General features: G+C 35.8%; 1 protein-coding gene across 1 annotated transcript; it reads left to right on the forward strand.

Moving 5' to 3' along the window:
• Positions 1–284: 284 nt before the first annotated feature.
• Positions 285–14,745, forward strand: LOC135124980 (innexin inx1). The gene is made up of 4 exons (XM_064050231.1): positions 285–758; positions 5,739–5,846; positions 5,904–6,059; positions 13,859–14,745. Exons 1-4 carry the CDS (start codon positions 510–512, stop codon positions 14,429–14,431), a joined length of 1,086 nt encoding a protein of 361 aa, XP_063906301.1. The 5' UTR covers positions 285–509; the 3' UTR covers positions 14,432–14,745.
• Positions 14,746–17,869: the final 3,124 nt, after the last annotated feature.

Consider the following 17,869-nt stretch of genomic DNA (forward strand, 5'->3'; position numbering starts at 1 on the left):
TTAATGTTAACATGAACTGTTAATTTACCAACACTTTTTTTTTACCAACCAGTAACCGCGATCATTATCACTATTACGCGCAATGCTCCCATCCCACCGGCAACCCATCACTCGGTTCCCGCCCATCGATATCGACCCGATCTCAGCCTGACCTACCGTACAAATCACCCATCCTCGTAAAAAATAGTTGAAATTCCTGACGCCGGGTCCTTCCACGTGACGTACCCGTAGGGAAGGGACTTAGATATTAGAAACTCCAGCCGACCAGCTCGCCATTGGACCCACCAAACCGCACGAACTTCGTTTGGCGGCCCCAGTGGTGGGGGAAGCACAAATCGAGGGGGCAGCACTCAGTAGCAAGTTACGCTACAGAGTGTGTCGGTTCCTTACTACAAACAAAACACGCACAATCGTAAACAATGTGCTGAGTCCGGACATGTCCCGAGTTGGGGTGGAAAGTGAAGTGTGAAAAATAGTTCGGACTGTGACGAAGTGGCAAAACAATCACCATGTTCAAGCTTCTGGGAGGGTTGAGTGACTACCTCAAGCACCAGGAGGTGGTAGTGGACAGTGCGGTCTTCCGCATGCACAACCTCTTCACCACGGCACTCTTGATGGCCTGCAGTTTGATCATCACGGCGTCGCAGTATGTGGGACATCCTATACAATGTATCGTGGATGGGCTTCCGGGACATGTGGTCAATACGTACTGCTGGATTTCGTCCACTTTTACCATGCCGGACGCCTTCAGGAGACAGGTAATTGCGAACTTTGACCCAGGAAACAGGGTGATGGGTCGTGCATGGTAGATGACGCAAGAGGCGAGTGGGATGCACATGTGCAGCTGCAACCAGGCGGGTTTAGCTGATTTATTGATTGAGGATGTGCGGAGGATGAAACGGGGACAGAAGAAAGGGGTTTCTAGGATCAGTTTACTTTCATCATTTTAAAAACGAGTAGCAATTAATTGACATGGTGTCACTCACATATGATGACGCAGAACGTGACGTCAGGTTTCAACTGAATGGAATGCAAGTTTGAAAAAACCAACCCATTTCGCGTACTTTTTTTTGCAGAACATCCTGTATTGCAACTGATGATAGGAACTCTTAAATCATCATTAAATGTGGTAATGCTGTGAATGATGAAACGATCAAAGCGGTACGTGCAATTCTGACATAACTCGATTCGAATGTTGGTTAACTAAACATGTGGTTAACCACACAGAAATAAATACAAATAATGACGTTTTCGAATAAATAAAATGGGATTGCACATACGTTAGTGATTTCCACGAAGCGGCATAAACCACTTTTGCTCTTTCCATATAAGTGCGTTTTTAACCATTTTAATTTAACAGATCGTGTTAACAGTTCTGTTTTCTTAGACCTCTGCAGTGCTAATGGATGCTGTCGGTGTTGGTGTTAATTTAAGTAGATGTGAAAATTTATCCGTAAGGGGGCATTTTTCATAAATAATTTTTAGTCACGTGACAGAATGACCCTTAACCTTTATCACTACTTTCCTTGACACCAGTGTCAACGCTGATAAAAATCAGCGCACACTTGTTACAAATATGCATTGCACAAAAAATATCCGCTCCAGATGCGACACACCACACAGTATCAAATAACCGGACGCAGACCATCATAAATCACAAAATTTCTGCAAATTACCAACCATTAGGAACCTCCTATCATATGCAATTTCATTCTCTTTACTCTCAAGGCTGAATTATTTACGACTTCTTATCACAACAACTTTGTTAATCTCGCATGACTTTGAAACGAGTTAACAAATCCGAGAATTATGGTCAGAAGAGTCAAACCACCGGTGAAAGGCACATCCAAGTGGAACAAAAATGTCAATGGCAGGAAGAAGCGGGTCATCGAGTGGCCTCGGCAGATTTTTCTACAATAGATGCACTTTCACAGAAAAACTGGCGATTCAATGAAAATGTAAAGTGTGTTGGTGACGTAAGCGGAAACGGGTAACACCGGTAAAATTTAAATTTATAATTGATCTTCACGTTGAGGTAATGCAGGTAGTTGCAAGTTGAAACGAGTAGGGGAGAGGTGGATTCGTAGAATGATGGGGTGATTCATTTGTCGAAGTGTCACCATGATCCAAACTAGATTAGTCATGTTTTTTCTCCAGAATAAGTCTTTAATTCAAAGGATCAGAAAGATTTGTTATGTACTGAGAACACTGAAAGATGGATCATTGAATGCTAATAATAACGGATGATTTTAAGCCGGCCCTGGAACAAGTATTACGGATGCTAATAAAAATAAAACTACTGTTATTTTTCGAGGTCCACTCATTTGATAATCAATTAACTCATAAGTGATGAAATTATATATAATGTTCAGTGATTTTTTTTACCTAAAATAAGACACTAGGAGCCCTCAAGATTTTTTCCAATTCTTAAAAAAAGACACTAGGAGTATAAGAAATTGTCAAATTCGTTGAAAATTCCAGAAGTCCAAAAGTTCTTTTTAAATTCTGTCAAAAATAAAACACAAGTGGCCCCAGAGGTTCTTTTATATTCTTTAAAAAATTAGGGGCACCTAAAATATTTATCTACAAATTGTTCCAAAAAAATGAGACACAGAGTCCTCAAGATTCTTCCGGACCATGTATTCCAAAAACACGGAAGGATCTCTCAAGGTTTTTTCAAAAAGAAAACACCTGGAGCCCCCGAATCTTTACTAATTTAAAAAAAACTTTAAAATTATTTTAAATTAAAATATCTCAAAATTAAAAAAATTGAAACATGAAAAAATCGAAAAACTGAATCATCAAGAACGTAAAAAATCGATAAGTCGAACAAGTGGAGAACCAAAATATGTATTTAAAAATCGAAAAATTTAAGAATTTGCAAAACTAAAGTATCGAAAAATTAAAAAATTTAGAAAACGAAAAGTCGAAAAACCTAAAAATTGCTTAATCGTGAAATATTGAAAAATCGTAAAACTAAAACATCGGAAAGTTGAGAATTCCAAAAGTGAAAAAATGGAGAAATTGAAAATTTGAAGAATCGAGGAATTGCAGAATCGAAAAATTGAAAAATCCAACAGTGAAAAATCGAGAAATTGAGAAATCGAAAAATTGAATGTTAGAAACGTTAAAAATTAAAAAATTAAAAAATCGGAAAATGTATAAACTGAAAAATTGAAGAAATATTGATAAATCGCACAACTGGAATATCGAATAATTGGGAAATAGAAAAATTAAAAAATTGAGAAATAGAAAATTCCAGAAATCGAAAAACCAAAAAGTCGGTTAATCGAGAAATCCAAAAATCTCGAAAAAAAGACAATTTAAAGCGTCGAAAATGAAAAAAATGTAAATTAGAAAAATTGAAGAAATTCCAAAACCAAAATATTGAAAATTGAAAAATCGAGAAATCGAAGAGTCGACAAATCGAAAAGTCGAAAACCAAAAAAATGATTAATCGTGAAATTTAGAAATCCACAAATTGAAAATTTTGAAATATGTATTAAAAATTGAAAAATTAAAGAAATCCCAAAGCAAAAATAAGAAAAAATTGAAAAATCGAGAAATCCAATACTCGAAAAACCAAAAAATCAATTAATCGTGAAATACAAAAATCGATAATTTAGAAATGTCAAAAATTGAAAAATTGAAATAACGAAAAATTCCAAAACTAAAATATAGAAAAATTGGAGAATCAAAAAACTGAAAAATCTAGAAATCGAAACATCGAAAAGGCGAAAAATGGAAAAATTGCAGAATCGAAAAATGGAAAAACCGAGAATTCGAAAAATTGAAAACCCAAAAAATCGATTAACGGAGAAATTGAGAAATCGAAAAATCTGAAATTTAGAAACGTCAAAATTGTGTAAAACTGAAAAATCGAAACATTTAAATATCAAAAACTTGAAAAATAAAAAAATTACTATGGAAATTTGCAATTTAACACCTTTAAATTTCATAAGAGTTTTTACAAGAATAATAGGGGCAAAATCGGTCTTATCCTATCAAGTACTAGCCCCGCCCACCCGCCCGCTATTTTCCCAGAGGATATGTCATTTGCCAAAATCAATCTTATCTTAGCAAAAACTAGCCCCGCCCACCCGCCCGTTTTTTCCCAGAGGATATGTCATCTGCCAAAACCAGTCTTATCCTATCAAGTACTAGCCCCGCCCACCCGCCCGTTTTTTTTCAGAGGATATGTCATCTGCCAAAACCAGTGTTATCCTATAAAGTACTAGCCCCGCCCACCCGCCCGTTTTTTTTCAGAGGATACGTCATCTGCCAAAACCAGTGTTATCCTATCAAGTACTAGCCCCGCCCACCCGCCTTTTTTTTTCCAGAGGATATGCCATTTGCTAAAATCAGTCTTATCTTATCAAGTACTAGCCTCGTCCATCCGCCCGTTTTTTTCCAGAGGATATGTATTTGCCAAAATCAGTCTTATCTTATGAAGCACTAGTGATATATCCTCTGGAAAAAAATCGGGCGGGTGGGCGGGGCAAGTACTTGATAAGATGAGACTGATTTTGGCAAGTGACATATCCTCTGGAAAAAAATGGGCGGGTGGGCGGGGCAAGTATTTGATAAGATGAGACTGATTTTGGCAAATGCCAGATCCTCTGAGAAAATAGCGGGTGGGTGGGCGGGACAAGTACTTGATAAGATGAGACTGATTATGGCAAGTGACATATCCTCTGGAACAAAATCGGGCGGGTGGGCGGGGCAAGTACTTGATAAGATGAGACTGATTTTGGCAAATGCCAGATCCTCTGAGAAAATAGCGGGTGGGTGGGCGGGACAAGTACTTGATAAGATGAGACTGATTATGGCAAGTGACATATCCTCTGGAACAAAATCGGGCGGGTGGGCGGGGCAAGTACTTGATAAGATGAGACTGATTTTGGCAAATGCCAGATCCTCTGAGAAAATAGCGGGTGGGTGGGCGGGACAAGTACTTGATAAGATGAGACTGATTATGGCAAGTGACATCCTCTGAGAAAATAGGGGGCGGGTGGGCGGGCCTAGTATTTGTTATGATGGAACTGATTTTGCCCCTGTTAGTCTTGTAAAAACTTGTAAAATTTAAAGGTGTTAAATTGTAAATTACCATAGCAACGAGTTAAAATTCCTAAATCTACCCGACATGTGTAAAATATAAATCACAAATACAGACTCATCATACTTTATACATTTTGGATAGGATTTATACGGCAAAATTCTTTAAAATATAACACACAAGGAGCCCCGGAGATTCATTCTTCTCAGTTCTTAAAAAAAAAATCCAAAGGTCCCGAAGGTACCGTCAAACTCCTTGAGAAACATAAGGATCTGTTGAAATTCGTTCAAAAATAAAACACAAGGGGCTCCAGATGTTATTTCACGTTTTAAAAAACGACACAAGGGACACCAAAAATTTGAAAAATTTGTATCGGAAGATTTTTTAAACTCTTTAAAAAGCGAGGGATTCTTTCAGATTGTTTCTAAAATTTTTAAAATAAGAAACCAGGGGTCCCGAAGGTACCATCAGACTTCTCGAAAAAAACAGCAGCTGAGAATATTATACATTAAAAAAAAGACGTGCTTTTTTGAACACGTGTGTTTTCGGCTTGACCCAAACGGATCTCGGCTTCGTGTATCCCCCAGACGAAGACTTCAGGCCATCTGTAATTTAACCTCCCATAATGACAGCCCACAATTCGTTTCCCTGCAATAATTACAGCGTCTGATCGTTTTTTCAGGTCGGTCGAGAAGTGGCTCATCCTGGTGTGGCTAACGATTTCGGTGCGGAGGATGCCAAGAAGTACTACACGTACTACCAATGGGTCTGTTTCGTTTTGTTCTTCCAGGTGGGTTTACACTTCATTTTAAAAATATTTGTATTTATTTGTGAATTATTTGGACAGGCTTTGGCGTGCTACGTCCCCAAAGTCATGTGGGACGTCTTCGAAGGGGGACTCATGAAGATGCTCAGCATGAGACTGAAGTTTGGGATTTGCCACGAAGAGGAGAAGAATAAGAAGAAGGAGATCATCTTGGATTATCTTCTGACGCATGTCACTGTAAGTTGGGGTTAATTGGGAGAGCAGTGAGCATCTGTATGGCGATATGTGATACTTTATAGTCTGGTGAATAATTATCTATCTTGTCGAGTAATGTACTTAATTATTATAAAAATGCAAAACTTTGGCCTTGCAGTGGCCGGTTTGTGCGTACCTGAAGCTCTAATTGTTTGTTCTATGTCGATTACTGCAATTAAATTCTCGGTTTAATTGCCTACGTTTGAATAACATGTAGGGTCCATTAATTCACTCTGGGAATGAAATTGCAACACGTGGGCTTCGTATCATGCAATAAACGTATCAAGTGTACTGTAATCTAAGCTTCTTTTTTTTTGTTAAATGAGTAATAATTTTTTATACTTACTTAAGTCTAGACTGAAAAAAACTGCTTCGAATTCATGAAGTAATTATAATTCGACCCTTCTTTCTAGTTTGTGGGTTTCATGAAAGATAACCTTGCGGTTGTTTACTTAGATTTGTAATCCAAAGAACTCATAAAATGAGTTATAGGTCGTAATTATGATTAATTAATGGTAATGACAGAATTGCTGATAAGAATTTAAAAATTGGTTATCACTCCTATGATATTATTAAAAAAAGCAATTAATATCGGCCAATTAATATGCAAAATCTTTAAAAATTCGGAGTTCAATGAACAAGTACACATAAATATGTAAATTGTCACACTAATTTAAATATTTCTCTAAAATCTGTTTAACATAACGTTTTCGTTCCACATCTTGTATATACAAATTGGTTGCAAGGTAGCTTCTCATTTATAATTATTGCACCGTTTTAATTAGCATAAACTCGTTACTTCATAAACCTAAACCAAAACCAAACAAATGTACGCACGAAGAATCAGAATCACGTTTCTAACTGTTTGAATCACGAATATAATTACAATTACTTATGAATATGACTAGCAAATTGTGTACTTATATATTTAGTGTGAATATCAAGTTTTATTGTGAGTATTCATTGTCACCGCTTGTAATTAGTACCAATGCTGACTCAACAACAAAAAAACCTCGAGGCAGAACGATTATCTTCCAAGCGCGCATTTTTCGATTCGTGTGATTATGGTTACATAAGTTCTTGTCTTAAGATGTCATTCAAACCTCATCTTGCTGAAGCTTTAACCATACGATGATTAATCGACTTCAAAAGTTTCGTGTAATTGTTTTAAGTGGTCTGAACTATTTAAACAATTCGAGAAACGTGCACGTGTGGATGCCTAAATTACAATTATGCTTGAGTCGCATTTGTGGGAACTAACAACCAACAAGGAATAATCAGCAGAAAGCTGTTTCTGGGTTACACTGGTTATCACAAAGGTGGGTAATTGCGAAACGGTGATAACGCAGACGGCAATAAATTCGAAAAGTGACTAAACTTTGTGGTGCTCGTTATTACGAAAGAGGTTCTTTGGTCACGTAGTGTGGATGAGAAGAAGTTGTAGGCACGTAGTGAGATTTCTTAGTAGCACTGTTTTTAATTGCTCAAGTTTCTTCGACTACTTTTTTGTCGTTAGAAAACACATATACGGCGATGTATTTCTCGCTATTGCGGTTTTAATCGAACTCTTGTGTTGTCTTGTAAGGTAAACTTCCATTTTTGAAGCTAGTTGTTTAAAGGCAGACGGTGTTCTTGGAATCAACTGTTCGCCAAAAGCGGCTTCAGCCGTTCGCTTTTCCATAAGGAGAAAATCAAAGCGCAATTTTATAATATTTTATGGCTTTACAACATTCTGTGAGATTTTTCTAATGCTAAATACTAAGTTTTAACTGCACTGCAAATTCTAAACAAGGCGAATCGATTAAACGCAACCGTTCTGCAGTTATGTCCCGTTAAATTTGAAAGAAGGCAAAATATAAGCCCGCCCACCCACCCTGTCTCAATTCCGATGATTTTTTTTATTTGTCGTGAGCCAAGAGGGCGGAGCTTAACTGCAAAATCCTTATTTCTATACGAAAAATAAAAACGTATTCTTTAGTATTGTGTTGTTTAAAGAATACTATGACGTATCTTCAGAAAAAAGGAAAAATATAAGCCCCGCCCACCCACCCTATCTCAATTGTAATGATTTTTCTTTTTAATCGTCGAGAGCGAAAGGAGCGGAATTTAATTGCAGAATCCGTATTATTTCTCTACAAAAAATCAGCACGTAAGACATATTTTTGAGTATCATATTATTCAAAAATTACTATGTATGTATATTAAGAAAAAATGAAAGCCAAAGATTAAGCCCCACTCAAAGCTGCCCTGATTTCAATAGTAATGAAGGTTTCATTCGTGGGCAGACTTTGGGGCGGAGCCTAATTGCAAAATACATATTTTTCATCACAATTGAGACGGGGTGGGTGGGCGAGGTTAATATTTTGTCTTTTTTTCTTAATATACATGGTATTCAGAGCATTCTTTGAACAACACGATACTCAAAAACATGTTTTTAATATCATGTAAAGAAATAAGTGTTTTGCAGTTAAGCTCCGCCCCCTTGGTTCACAGCGAATAAAAAAAAACACCACAATTGAGATAGGGCGGGTGGGGGGGCTTACATTTTGCCTTTTTGTTTTAATATGTGTAGACTTCCTTTCACAACACGAAACTTAAAATATGGTTAAAATGAAAAATTTATAGAAGGAAATATCGACTTGTCAATTAGGCTCCGCCCCATAGTTGCAAAATCCATATTTTCTTGTAAAAATGTACCATTTTAACCATGTTTTAAGTTTCTTGTGAAAAAATGGCTGTGTATATTAAGAAAAAGAAGGCAAAATGTATGCCCCGCCCACCCGCCCTATCTCAATTCTGATGATTTTTTTTTATTCATCGTGAGCCGAGGGGCAGAGCCTAACTGCAAAATCGGTACTTTCCTACAAAAATTTACCATTTTAAACATGTTTTACCTTTCTAAGAATAAAAAAAATCATCACAATTGAGGTGGGGTGGGTGGGCGGGGTTTATATTTTTTCTTTTTTTCTTGATATACATAGTATCCTTTGAACATACGATACTCAAAAACATGTTTTTAATTACTTGTAAAGAAACAAGTATTTTGCAGTTAAGCTCCCTCTTGGTTCACGGCGAATAAAAAAAATCGTCACAATTGAGATAGGGCGGGTGGGTGGGCTTACATTTTGGCTTTTTGTTTTAGTATGTGTAGACTTCTTTTCACAACAAGAAACTTAAAACATGTTTAAAATTGAAAATTTGTATTAGGAATTATCGATTTTGCAACTAGGTTCCGCTCCATAATTGCAAAATTCATATTTTCTTGCAAAAGTGTACAATTTCAACCATGTTTTAAGTTTCTTGTGAAAAGATGGCTATGTATATTAAGCAAAAGAAGGCAAAATATATGCCCCGCCCACCCGCCCTATCTCATTTCTGATGATTTTTTTATTCATCGTACGCCGAGGGGTGGAGCCTAATTGCAAAATCGATACTTTCCTACAAAAATTTCTCATTTTAAACATGTTTCTTATGAAAAAATCGTTACAATTGAGACGGGGTGGGTGGGTGGGGTTTATATTTTGTCTTGTTTTCTTAATATACATAGTATTCTTTGAACAACACGATACTCAAAAAGGTGTTTAATTTCTTGTGAGGAAATAAGTATTTTGCAGTTAAGCTCCGCCCTCTTGGTTCACAGCGAATAAAAAAATCATGACAATTGAGACGGGGCGGGTGGGCGGGCTTACATTTTGGCGTTTTGTTTTAGTATGTGTAGACTTCCTTTCATAACACGGAACTTAAAACATGTTTAAACTGTAAATTTTGTGTAAAGAAATATCGATTTTGCAATTAGAGTCCGCCCCGTAATTGCAAAATCTATAGTTCCTTGCAAAAATGTACCATTTTAACCATATTTTAAGTTTCTTGATGTGAAAAGATGGCTATGTATTTTAAGGAATAGAAGGCAAAATATAAGCCCGCCCACCCACCCTGTCTCAATTCTGATGATTTTTTTTTATTTGTCGTGAGCCAAGGGGGCGGAGCTTAACTGCAAAATACTTATTTCTCTACGAGAAATTAAAAACATGTTCTTTAGTATTGTGTTGTTTAAAGAATACTATGACGTATCTTGAGAAAAAAGGAAAAATATAAGCCCCGCCCACCTACCCTATCTCAATTGTAATGATTTTTTTTTTAATCGTCGAGAGCGAAAGAAGCGGAATTTAATTGCAGAATCCGTATTATTTCTCTACAAAAAATCACCACGTAAGACATGTTGTATCATATTATTCAAAAATTACTATGTATGTATATTAAGGAAAAATTAAAGCCAAAGATTAATATTTTGTCTTTTTTTCTTAATATACATGGTATTCAGAGCATTCTTTGAACAACACGATACTCAAAAACATGTTTTTAATATCATGTAAAGAAAGAAGTGTTTAGCAGTTAAGCTCCGCCCCCTTGGTTCACAGCGAATAAAAAAAAAACACCACAATTGAGATAGGGCGGGTGGGGGGCTTACATTTTGCCTTTTTGTTTTAATATGTGTAGACTTCCTTTCACAACACGAAACTTAAAACATGGTTAAAATGGAAAATTTATAGAAGGAAATATCGACTTGTCAATTAGGCTCCGCCCCATAGTTGCAAAATCCATAAAAATGTACCATTTTAACCATGTTTTAAGTTTCTTGTGAAAAAATGGCTGTGTATATTAAGAAAAAGAAGGCAAAATGTATGCCCCGCCCACCCGCCCTATCTCAATTCTGATGATTTTTTTTTATTCATCGTGAGCCGAGGGGCAGAGCCTAACTGCAAAATCGGTACTTTCCTACAAAAATTTCCCATTTTAAACATGTTTTACCTTTCTAAGAATAAAAAAAATCATCACAATTGAGGTGGGGTGGGTGGGCGGGGTTTATATTTTTTCTTTTTTTCTTAATATACATAGTATCCTTTGAACATACGATACACAAAAACATGTTTTTAATTACTTGTAAAGAAACAAGTATTTTGCAGTTAAGCTCCGCCCTCTTGGTTCACGGCGAATAAAAAAAATCGTCACAATTGAGATAGGGCGGGTGGGTGTGCTTACATTTTGGCTTTTTGTTTTAGTATGTGTAGACTTCCTTTCACAACAAGAAACTTAAAACATGTTTAAAATTGAAAATTTGTATTAGGAATTATCGATTTTGCAATTAGGTTCCGCTCCATAATTGCAAAATTCATATTTTCTTGCAAAAGTGTACAATTTCAACCATGTTTTAAGTTTCTTGTGAAAAGTTGGCTATGTATATTAAGAAAAAGAAGGCAAAATATATGCCCCGCCCACCCGCCCTATCTCATTTCTGATGATTTTTTTATTCATCGTACGCCGAGGGGTGGAGCCTAATTGCAAAATCGATACTTTCCTAAAAAAATTTCCCATTTTAAACATGTTTCTTATAAAAAAATCGTCACAATTGAGACGGGGTGGGTGGGTGGGGTTTATATTTTGTCTTGTTTTCTTAATATACATAGTATTCTTTGAACAACACGATACTCAAAAACGTATTTAATTTCTTGTAAAGAAATAAGTATTTTACAGTTAAGCTCCGCCCTCTTGGTTCACAGCGAATAAAAAAAATCATGACAATTGAGACGGGGCGGGTGGTCGGGCAAATACATTTTGGCTTTTTGTTTTAGTATGTGTAGACTTCCTTTCACAACGTGAAACTTAAAACATATTTAAAACTGAAAATTTGTGTAAGGAAATACGAATTTTGCAATTAAGCTCCGCCCCATAATTGCAAAATCCATATTTCCTTGCAAAAGTGTACAATTTCAACCATGTTTTAAGTTTCTTGTGAAAAGATGGCTATGTATATTAAGAAAAAGAAGACAAAATATATGCCCCGCCCACCCGCCCTATCTCATTTCTGATGATTTTTTTATTCATCGTACGCCGAGGGGTGGAGCCTAATTGCAAAATCGATACTTTCCTACAAAAATTTCCAATTTTAAACATGTTTCTTATAAAAAAAACCGTCACAATTGAGACGGGGTGGGTGGGTGGGGTTTATATTTTGTCTTGTTTTCTTAATGTACATAGTATTCTTTGAACAACACGATACTCAAAAACGTGTTTAATTTCTTGTAAAGAAATAAGTATTTTGCAGTTAAGCTCCGCCCTTTTGGTTCACAGCGAATAAAAAAATCATGACAATTGAGACGGGGCGGGTGGGCGGGCTTACATTTTGGCTTTTTGTTTTAGTATGTGTAGACTTCCTTTCACAACACGGAACTTAAAACATGTTTAAACTGTAAATTTTGTATAAAGAAATATCGGTTTTGCAATTAGACTCCACCTCGTAAATGCAAAATCTATAATTCCTTGCAAAAATGTACCATTTTCACCATGTTTTAAGTTTCTTGTTGGGAAAAGATGGCAATGTATATTAAGAAAACCAAAGGCATAATATAAGCCCTGCCCACCCGCCCGGTCTCAATTGTGATGATTTTTTTTATTCATCGTGAGCTGAGGGACGGATCCTAATTGCAAAATCGATACTTTCCTACAAAAATTTCCCATTTTAAACATGTTTTACTTTTCTAAGAATAAAAAAAGCATCACAATTGAGACGGGGTGGGTGGGCGGGGTTTATATTTTCCCATTTATTCTTAATATACGTAGTATTCTTTGAACAACACGATACTCAAAAATATGTGTTTAATTTTTTGCAAGGAAATAAGTATTTTGCAGTTAAGCTCCGCCCTCTTGGTTCACGGCGAATAAAAAAATCGTCACAATTGAGACAGGGCGGGTGGGCGGGCTTTCATTTTGGCTTTTTGTTTTAGTATGTGTAGACTTCCTTTCACAACAAGAAACTTAAAACATGTTTAAAATTGAAAATTTGTATAAGGAAATATGGATTTTGCAATTAAGGGGGGGGGAGCCTATTTGCAAAATCCATATTTCCTTGCAAAAATGTACCATTTTAATGTTTTAAGTTTCTTGTTGTACAAAGATGGCTGTGTATATTAAGAAAAAAAGGCGTAGATTCGTCTTTTTCATTGCTGTAGTAGGTATATCGACCCTAATCATAATTGCGTCCTACTACATCGAATTGTTTCTCGATGCCTGTTATGGGTGAATCGTAATTATTGATTGACCATTGTAATATGTACCGGGTAGCTAACTGTCCATGTTTGAGCATGTTGGCAGTTCTGAATTATTGGCAACATGTCAATTCACAGTTGTCAATTTTGAAATTAACGCCCCTCACAAACTAGGTAGCAAAATGTCATTACAGTCCAAAACTCATTCCATGTTCAACATAATTGCATCACAGATTTTTTGTGCATAAACTTTTTAACCGCAAAATGATCAAATTTTAGTAATTCATATTTTTTACGACACACTCAGATAGACGTATTTAGAAATCACAAAAAACACCAAAGTCGTTAGCGTGCTATTGCTAACCGTGTATTTGTTACAAAACACTAAAGTGAAATTATCGCACAAAAAATCCTTTTATCGACTCGAGTAGTTTCTCTGTTTCTTTCCGATCACGTTAAGACTCAGTGGTGCGTTAACAATTAAATACTTCGAAAACGCCACTTTTTATCCGTCTCACAATACAACACTCACATCCGCTTATTTACAGAACGTGAACCTTACCAAATTGTTACCGAAAATAAAAAAAGTCGGCGTTCCTTGATGATGATGAGCAACCGCAGACTATTTCACTGATTGCTTAAATTTCTACACGAGAATAACTTCTTTCGCTCGAAATCCGGCTCTCCGGACCACTCTCCGACTTCCCCATAAAAACAGTCACGTTTCTTTTTTTCCAGCGTCATAACCTCTACGCCCTCCGGTACTTCGCCTGCGAGTGCCTCTGCCTGGTCAACGTCCTCGTCCAGCTCTACCTAATGAACCGCTTCTTCGACGGCGAGTTCCTCTCCTACGGTTGGCGCGTGATGAACTTCTCCGAGCAAGCCCAAGAGGACCGCATGGACCCCATGGTGTACGTGTTCCCTCGGGTCACCAAGTGCATCTTCCACAAATACGGTGCCTCCGGGTCCATCCAGAAGCACGACAGCTTGTGCGTCCTCCCGCTCAACATCGTCAACGAAAAAACCTACATCTTCATCTGGTTCTGGTTCATGATCCTGGCTAGCATGCTCACCGTCATGGTCCTGTACAGGATCTTCATCGTGGCGATGCCGAGACTCAGACCCCGTTTGCTCAACGCCAGACATCGCGCCATCCCCATCGAGGTGTGCAAGTCGCTGTGCCGGAAAATCGAGCTGGGGGATTGGTGGGTGTTGATGGTGCTGGGGCGCAATATGGATCCGATGATCTACAGGGAGGTGATTTGCGAGCTGACGAAGAGGATAGATTCGCACTCGAATCGACAGCACTGATTTTTTTTTTAAGTTTGCATTCCTGTATTTGGCGTTGTTGAAGGGGTTCAATTTGACGCAGGACTTTTTTAATACTCATGACAATCGTCAGGACCAGGCACTTTCGGTTTCGACAAATCTCGAAGGTTTTTTCTGTGATCCACACTCAAACAGACTTGTTAAAATCTACATATCAAGCGAAAGATTTGTATGTGTATACAATTTGCTGTTTAAGGTTAGGTTAAGGATTTGAGACGATTTTACATTTAGACAGTTTTTATCTTTATTGTATAAACGTATTGAATGAAGTCTATAATAAAAATGTTTACGAGGAAGTTTTTTTGTTTTCGTTTTCCCAAAGTGTGAAAATTAAGTCAGGTGATTACTACTTCAGTCAGTGGCTCGAACGTGCAAACTGTTTCCTCTAGTCCTTTCTGAATTAAAGTACAGTTTTAGTGTTGTAGTCGTCATTTCCTACATGTTCGTGAAGTCACTGACCCAAAATGGGTCAACGATAATGTAATTACGACGTAAGCAGCCGACATTATTCAGTTATTTAGATTTACTGCGTACATTAAAGCATTGAAAACGCTGAATGCCACTTTGCATTTATAACAATAAAGACTTTTGTCTGACGTTTAATATTTACATTTCAAAACGGGTTATGGTGACACTTAAGCATGACTAGCCATTTGCTATGGGTAAAAGGCATACGTTGCAAATTTTCTCGTGGTAGATGAATAGTAAATGTGCATTAGATGATGCAATAATTGTAAGAATGTCGCTGTTCTGCTGATTTGCATTTAAAGAAAGAGTAGGCGCTGTAATTTTGACGGTTGGAACAAGGCGCGCCCTCTGTGGTAAAATTTAGATACTTATACCTTTGAATGGGTGGTCAATAGGTGGCGCTGGATGGTCAACTTATAAAGTTATCAGTTATTTTCTCGTCAAAATTGTCATTGTCTCCCTAAACATTTAAATAAATGTACTTGTTTTTTATTTATAGATTCCTCATTATGACATACACTATACAACACGGCTGATAATGAATTCTCTAATTAAACATGCAGTATACAAGGGCAAGCAAATAATTATAAAAACAAATTTGTTGAGAGGATTTATTTTTAGATGTGGATCTATTTTTCCGCTTTCTGTTGTTAATATTCAAAGATACTTTGAATTGATTTCTTCAAAAAATCTAGACGTCCAAAGTAAAGATTAAAACCGATTAATAAACGACAAATTTATTATTATTTGGACATTTGTTACATTTCCTGTGTTTATTTATACGTCTGGATCTGCATTTCAGAACGAGCTAATGCCATAGTGTGGGATGGCTATTAGCATTTATTCTTTAGAATAAAAATTTGCATTTGAATAAAGTCGTGCAGTTGTCAATTTATTTATTCGTGACAACCAGCGCCATCTGTCCAGAAAAATCGTCAGCTATGACGATTATCTTTCATTTATTTGGAGATGTGTTTCTATATTGTAATACCCATGTATTGTTTATTGCTTTCATGTAAACGTAAATAAAACCGTAAAATGATTTCTTAAATGCCACATTTTGTTATACAGAAATTTACAGACACTGGTTTTATTTTAACTACACTTCCACAGATGTCACTGACGACTAGAGAACTGATTATATATTCCGTATTTGGAAATGTTTTAGCCGTGGCATTGTACACTACTGATGTTGTTTGGCTATTATTATTACTCTTACTATTTTCAGTTTCAGTGACGAATTTCATGTTTACTTTCTTGTAGAGAAATGAGGAATTTGCAACTAAATCCCGCCCTTCAGCTCACGATGACATTCATCACAATTGAGAAGGGGTGGGTGGGCGGGGCTTATATTTTGTCAATTTTTTTCTTAATATACGAAGCCTTCTTTTCCCAACAAGAAATTGAATACATGTGTAATTATCCTGTTGTTAAAAAAAACTCTATATATGTATTAAAAAACAAAACAAAGATTAAGCCCCACCCACCCGCCCCAATCTCATTTCTGATGAATTTCATCTGCAATTTCTTGTAGAGACATGAGGATCTTGCAACTAAATTCCGCCCTTCAGCTCACGATGAATAAAACATTATCACAATTGAGAAGGGGTGGGTGGGCGGGGCTAATATTGTGTCTCTTTTTTCTTAATATACGAAGCCTTCTTTTCCCAACAAAACACTGAAAACATGTTTAACTATCCTGTTGTTGAAAGAAAACTCTGTTCTATGTATTAAAAAATAAATCAGAAAAATTAAGCCCCACCTACTCGCCCCAATCTTAATTGTGATGAATTTCATATGGTAATTTCATGTAGAGGAATGAGGATTTTGTAATTAAACTCCGCCTTTCAGCTCACGGTGAATAAAATATTCAGCACAATCGAGAGTTGCATATATTTTGTCCATTTTTTCTTAATATACGAAGCCTTCTTTTTCCAACAAGAAACTGAAAACATGTTAACTATCCTATTGTTGAAAAAAAGTCTATATTTCAATTTTCCAATTTTTCCATTTTTTTAATTCGAAAAGTTGAAAAATCTAAAAAATGAAAAATCACGAAAAATTACAAAATCTAAAAATTGAAAACCGAAGAACTGAAGAAACAAAAAATGGAAACAATGAAAAACTAAAAATCGGGAAACTTAAAAATCGAAAAATTTGAAAACCTAAAAATTGTAGTTCAACAACTTTTCAAGTTTTTGATGTTTATTTTTTATTTTTTTGATTTTTTAATTTTCAATATTTAATGTTTCATTTCCTCGATTTTCAAATTTTTAAATTTTTCAATTTTTGGATTTCCTAATATCCAATTTTCCGATTTCTTTAATTTTCTGTGTTTTGATTTTATAATACGTATTTTCATTTTTCGATTTCTCATTATTTCGAACTTTAAGTTTCTCAATTTTAAATCTTTCGTTTTGTCAATTTTTCAAGTTCTTGATTTCCAATTTTTAGATTTTTAAAGTCTTCGTTTTATACTTTTTCGTGTTTTCATTTTAGATTTTTCGATTTTCCAATTTTTCCATTTTTTGTTCCAAAAAGTTAAATAAACTGAAAAATCGAAGAACTAAAAATTGGGAAAAAAATAAAAATCATGAAATATTGCAAAATCGAAGAAGTGGAAGACCGAAAAATTGAAAACCGAAGAACTGAGGAAACGAAAAATGGAGAACCCAAACGAAAAATTGCAGATCAAAAAATTAAAAAAACGGGAAATTGAAAAATCGAGTAATCGTAAAATTAAAAATTTAAAACGCGTGAAATGGGAATTCCAAAGATTTTCAAAATCTAAAAATTAAAACATCCAATAGTTGGAAAAACGAAAAATTGAAGAATGGAAAAATTCAAGTCAAATAAAAGCAAAGGTTCGAAAATCCAATAATTTAAAATCGTAAATCGAAAAAGTGAAATATTTTTTAAAAATTATTATTATTATTATTACATATTTAAAAT

Source organism: Zophobas morio, unplaced genomic scaffold, assembly GCF_036711695.1.
Source record: "Zophobas morio isolate AGI-343-1 ecotype UQ-CSIRO unplaced genomic scaffold, CSIRO_AGI_Zmor_V1 ptg000008l, whole genome shotgun sequence".
NCBI lineage: Eukaryota > Metazoa > Arthropoda > Insecta > Coleoptera > Tenebrionidae > Zophobas > Zophobas morio.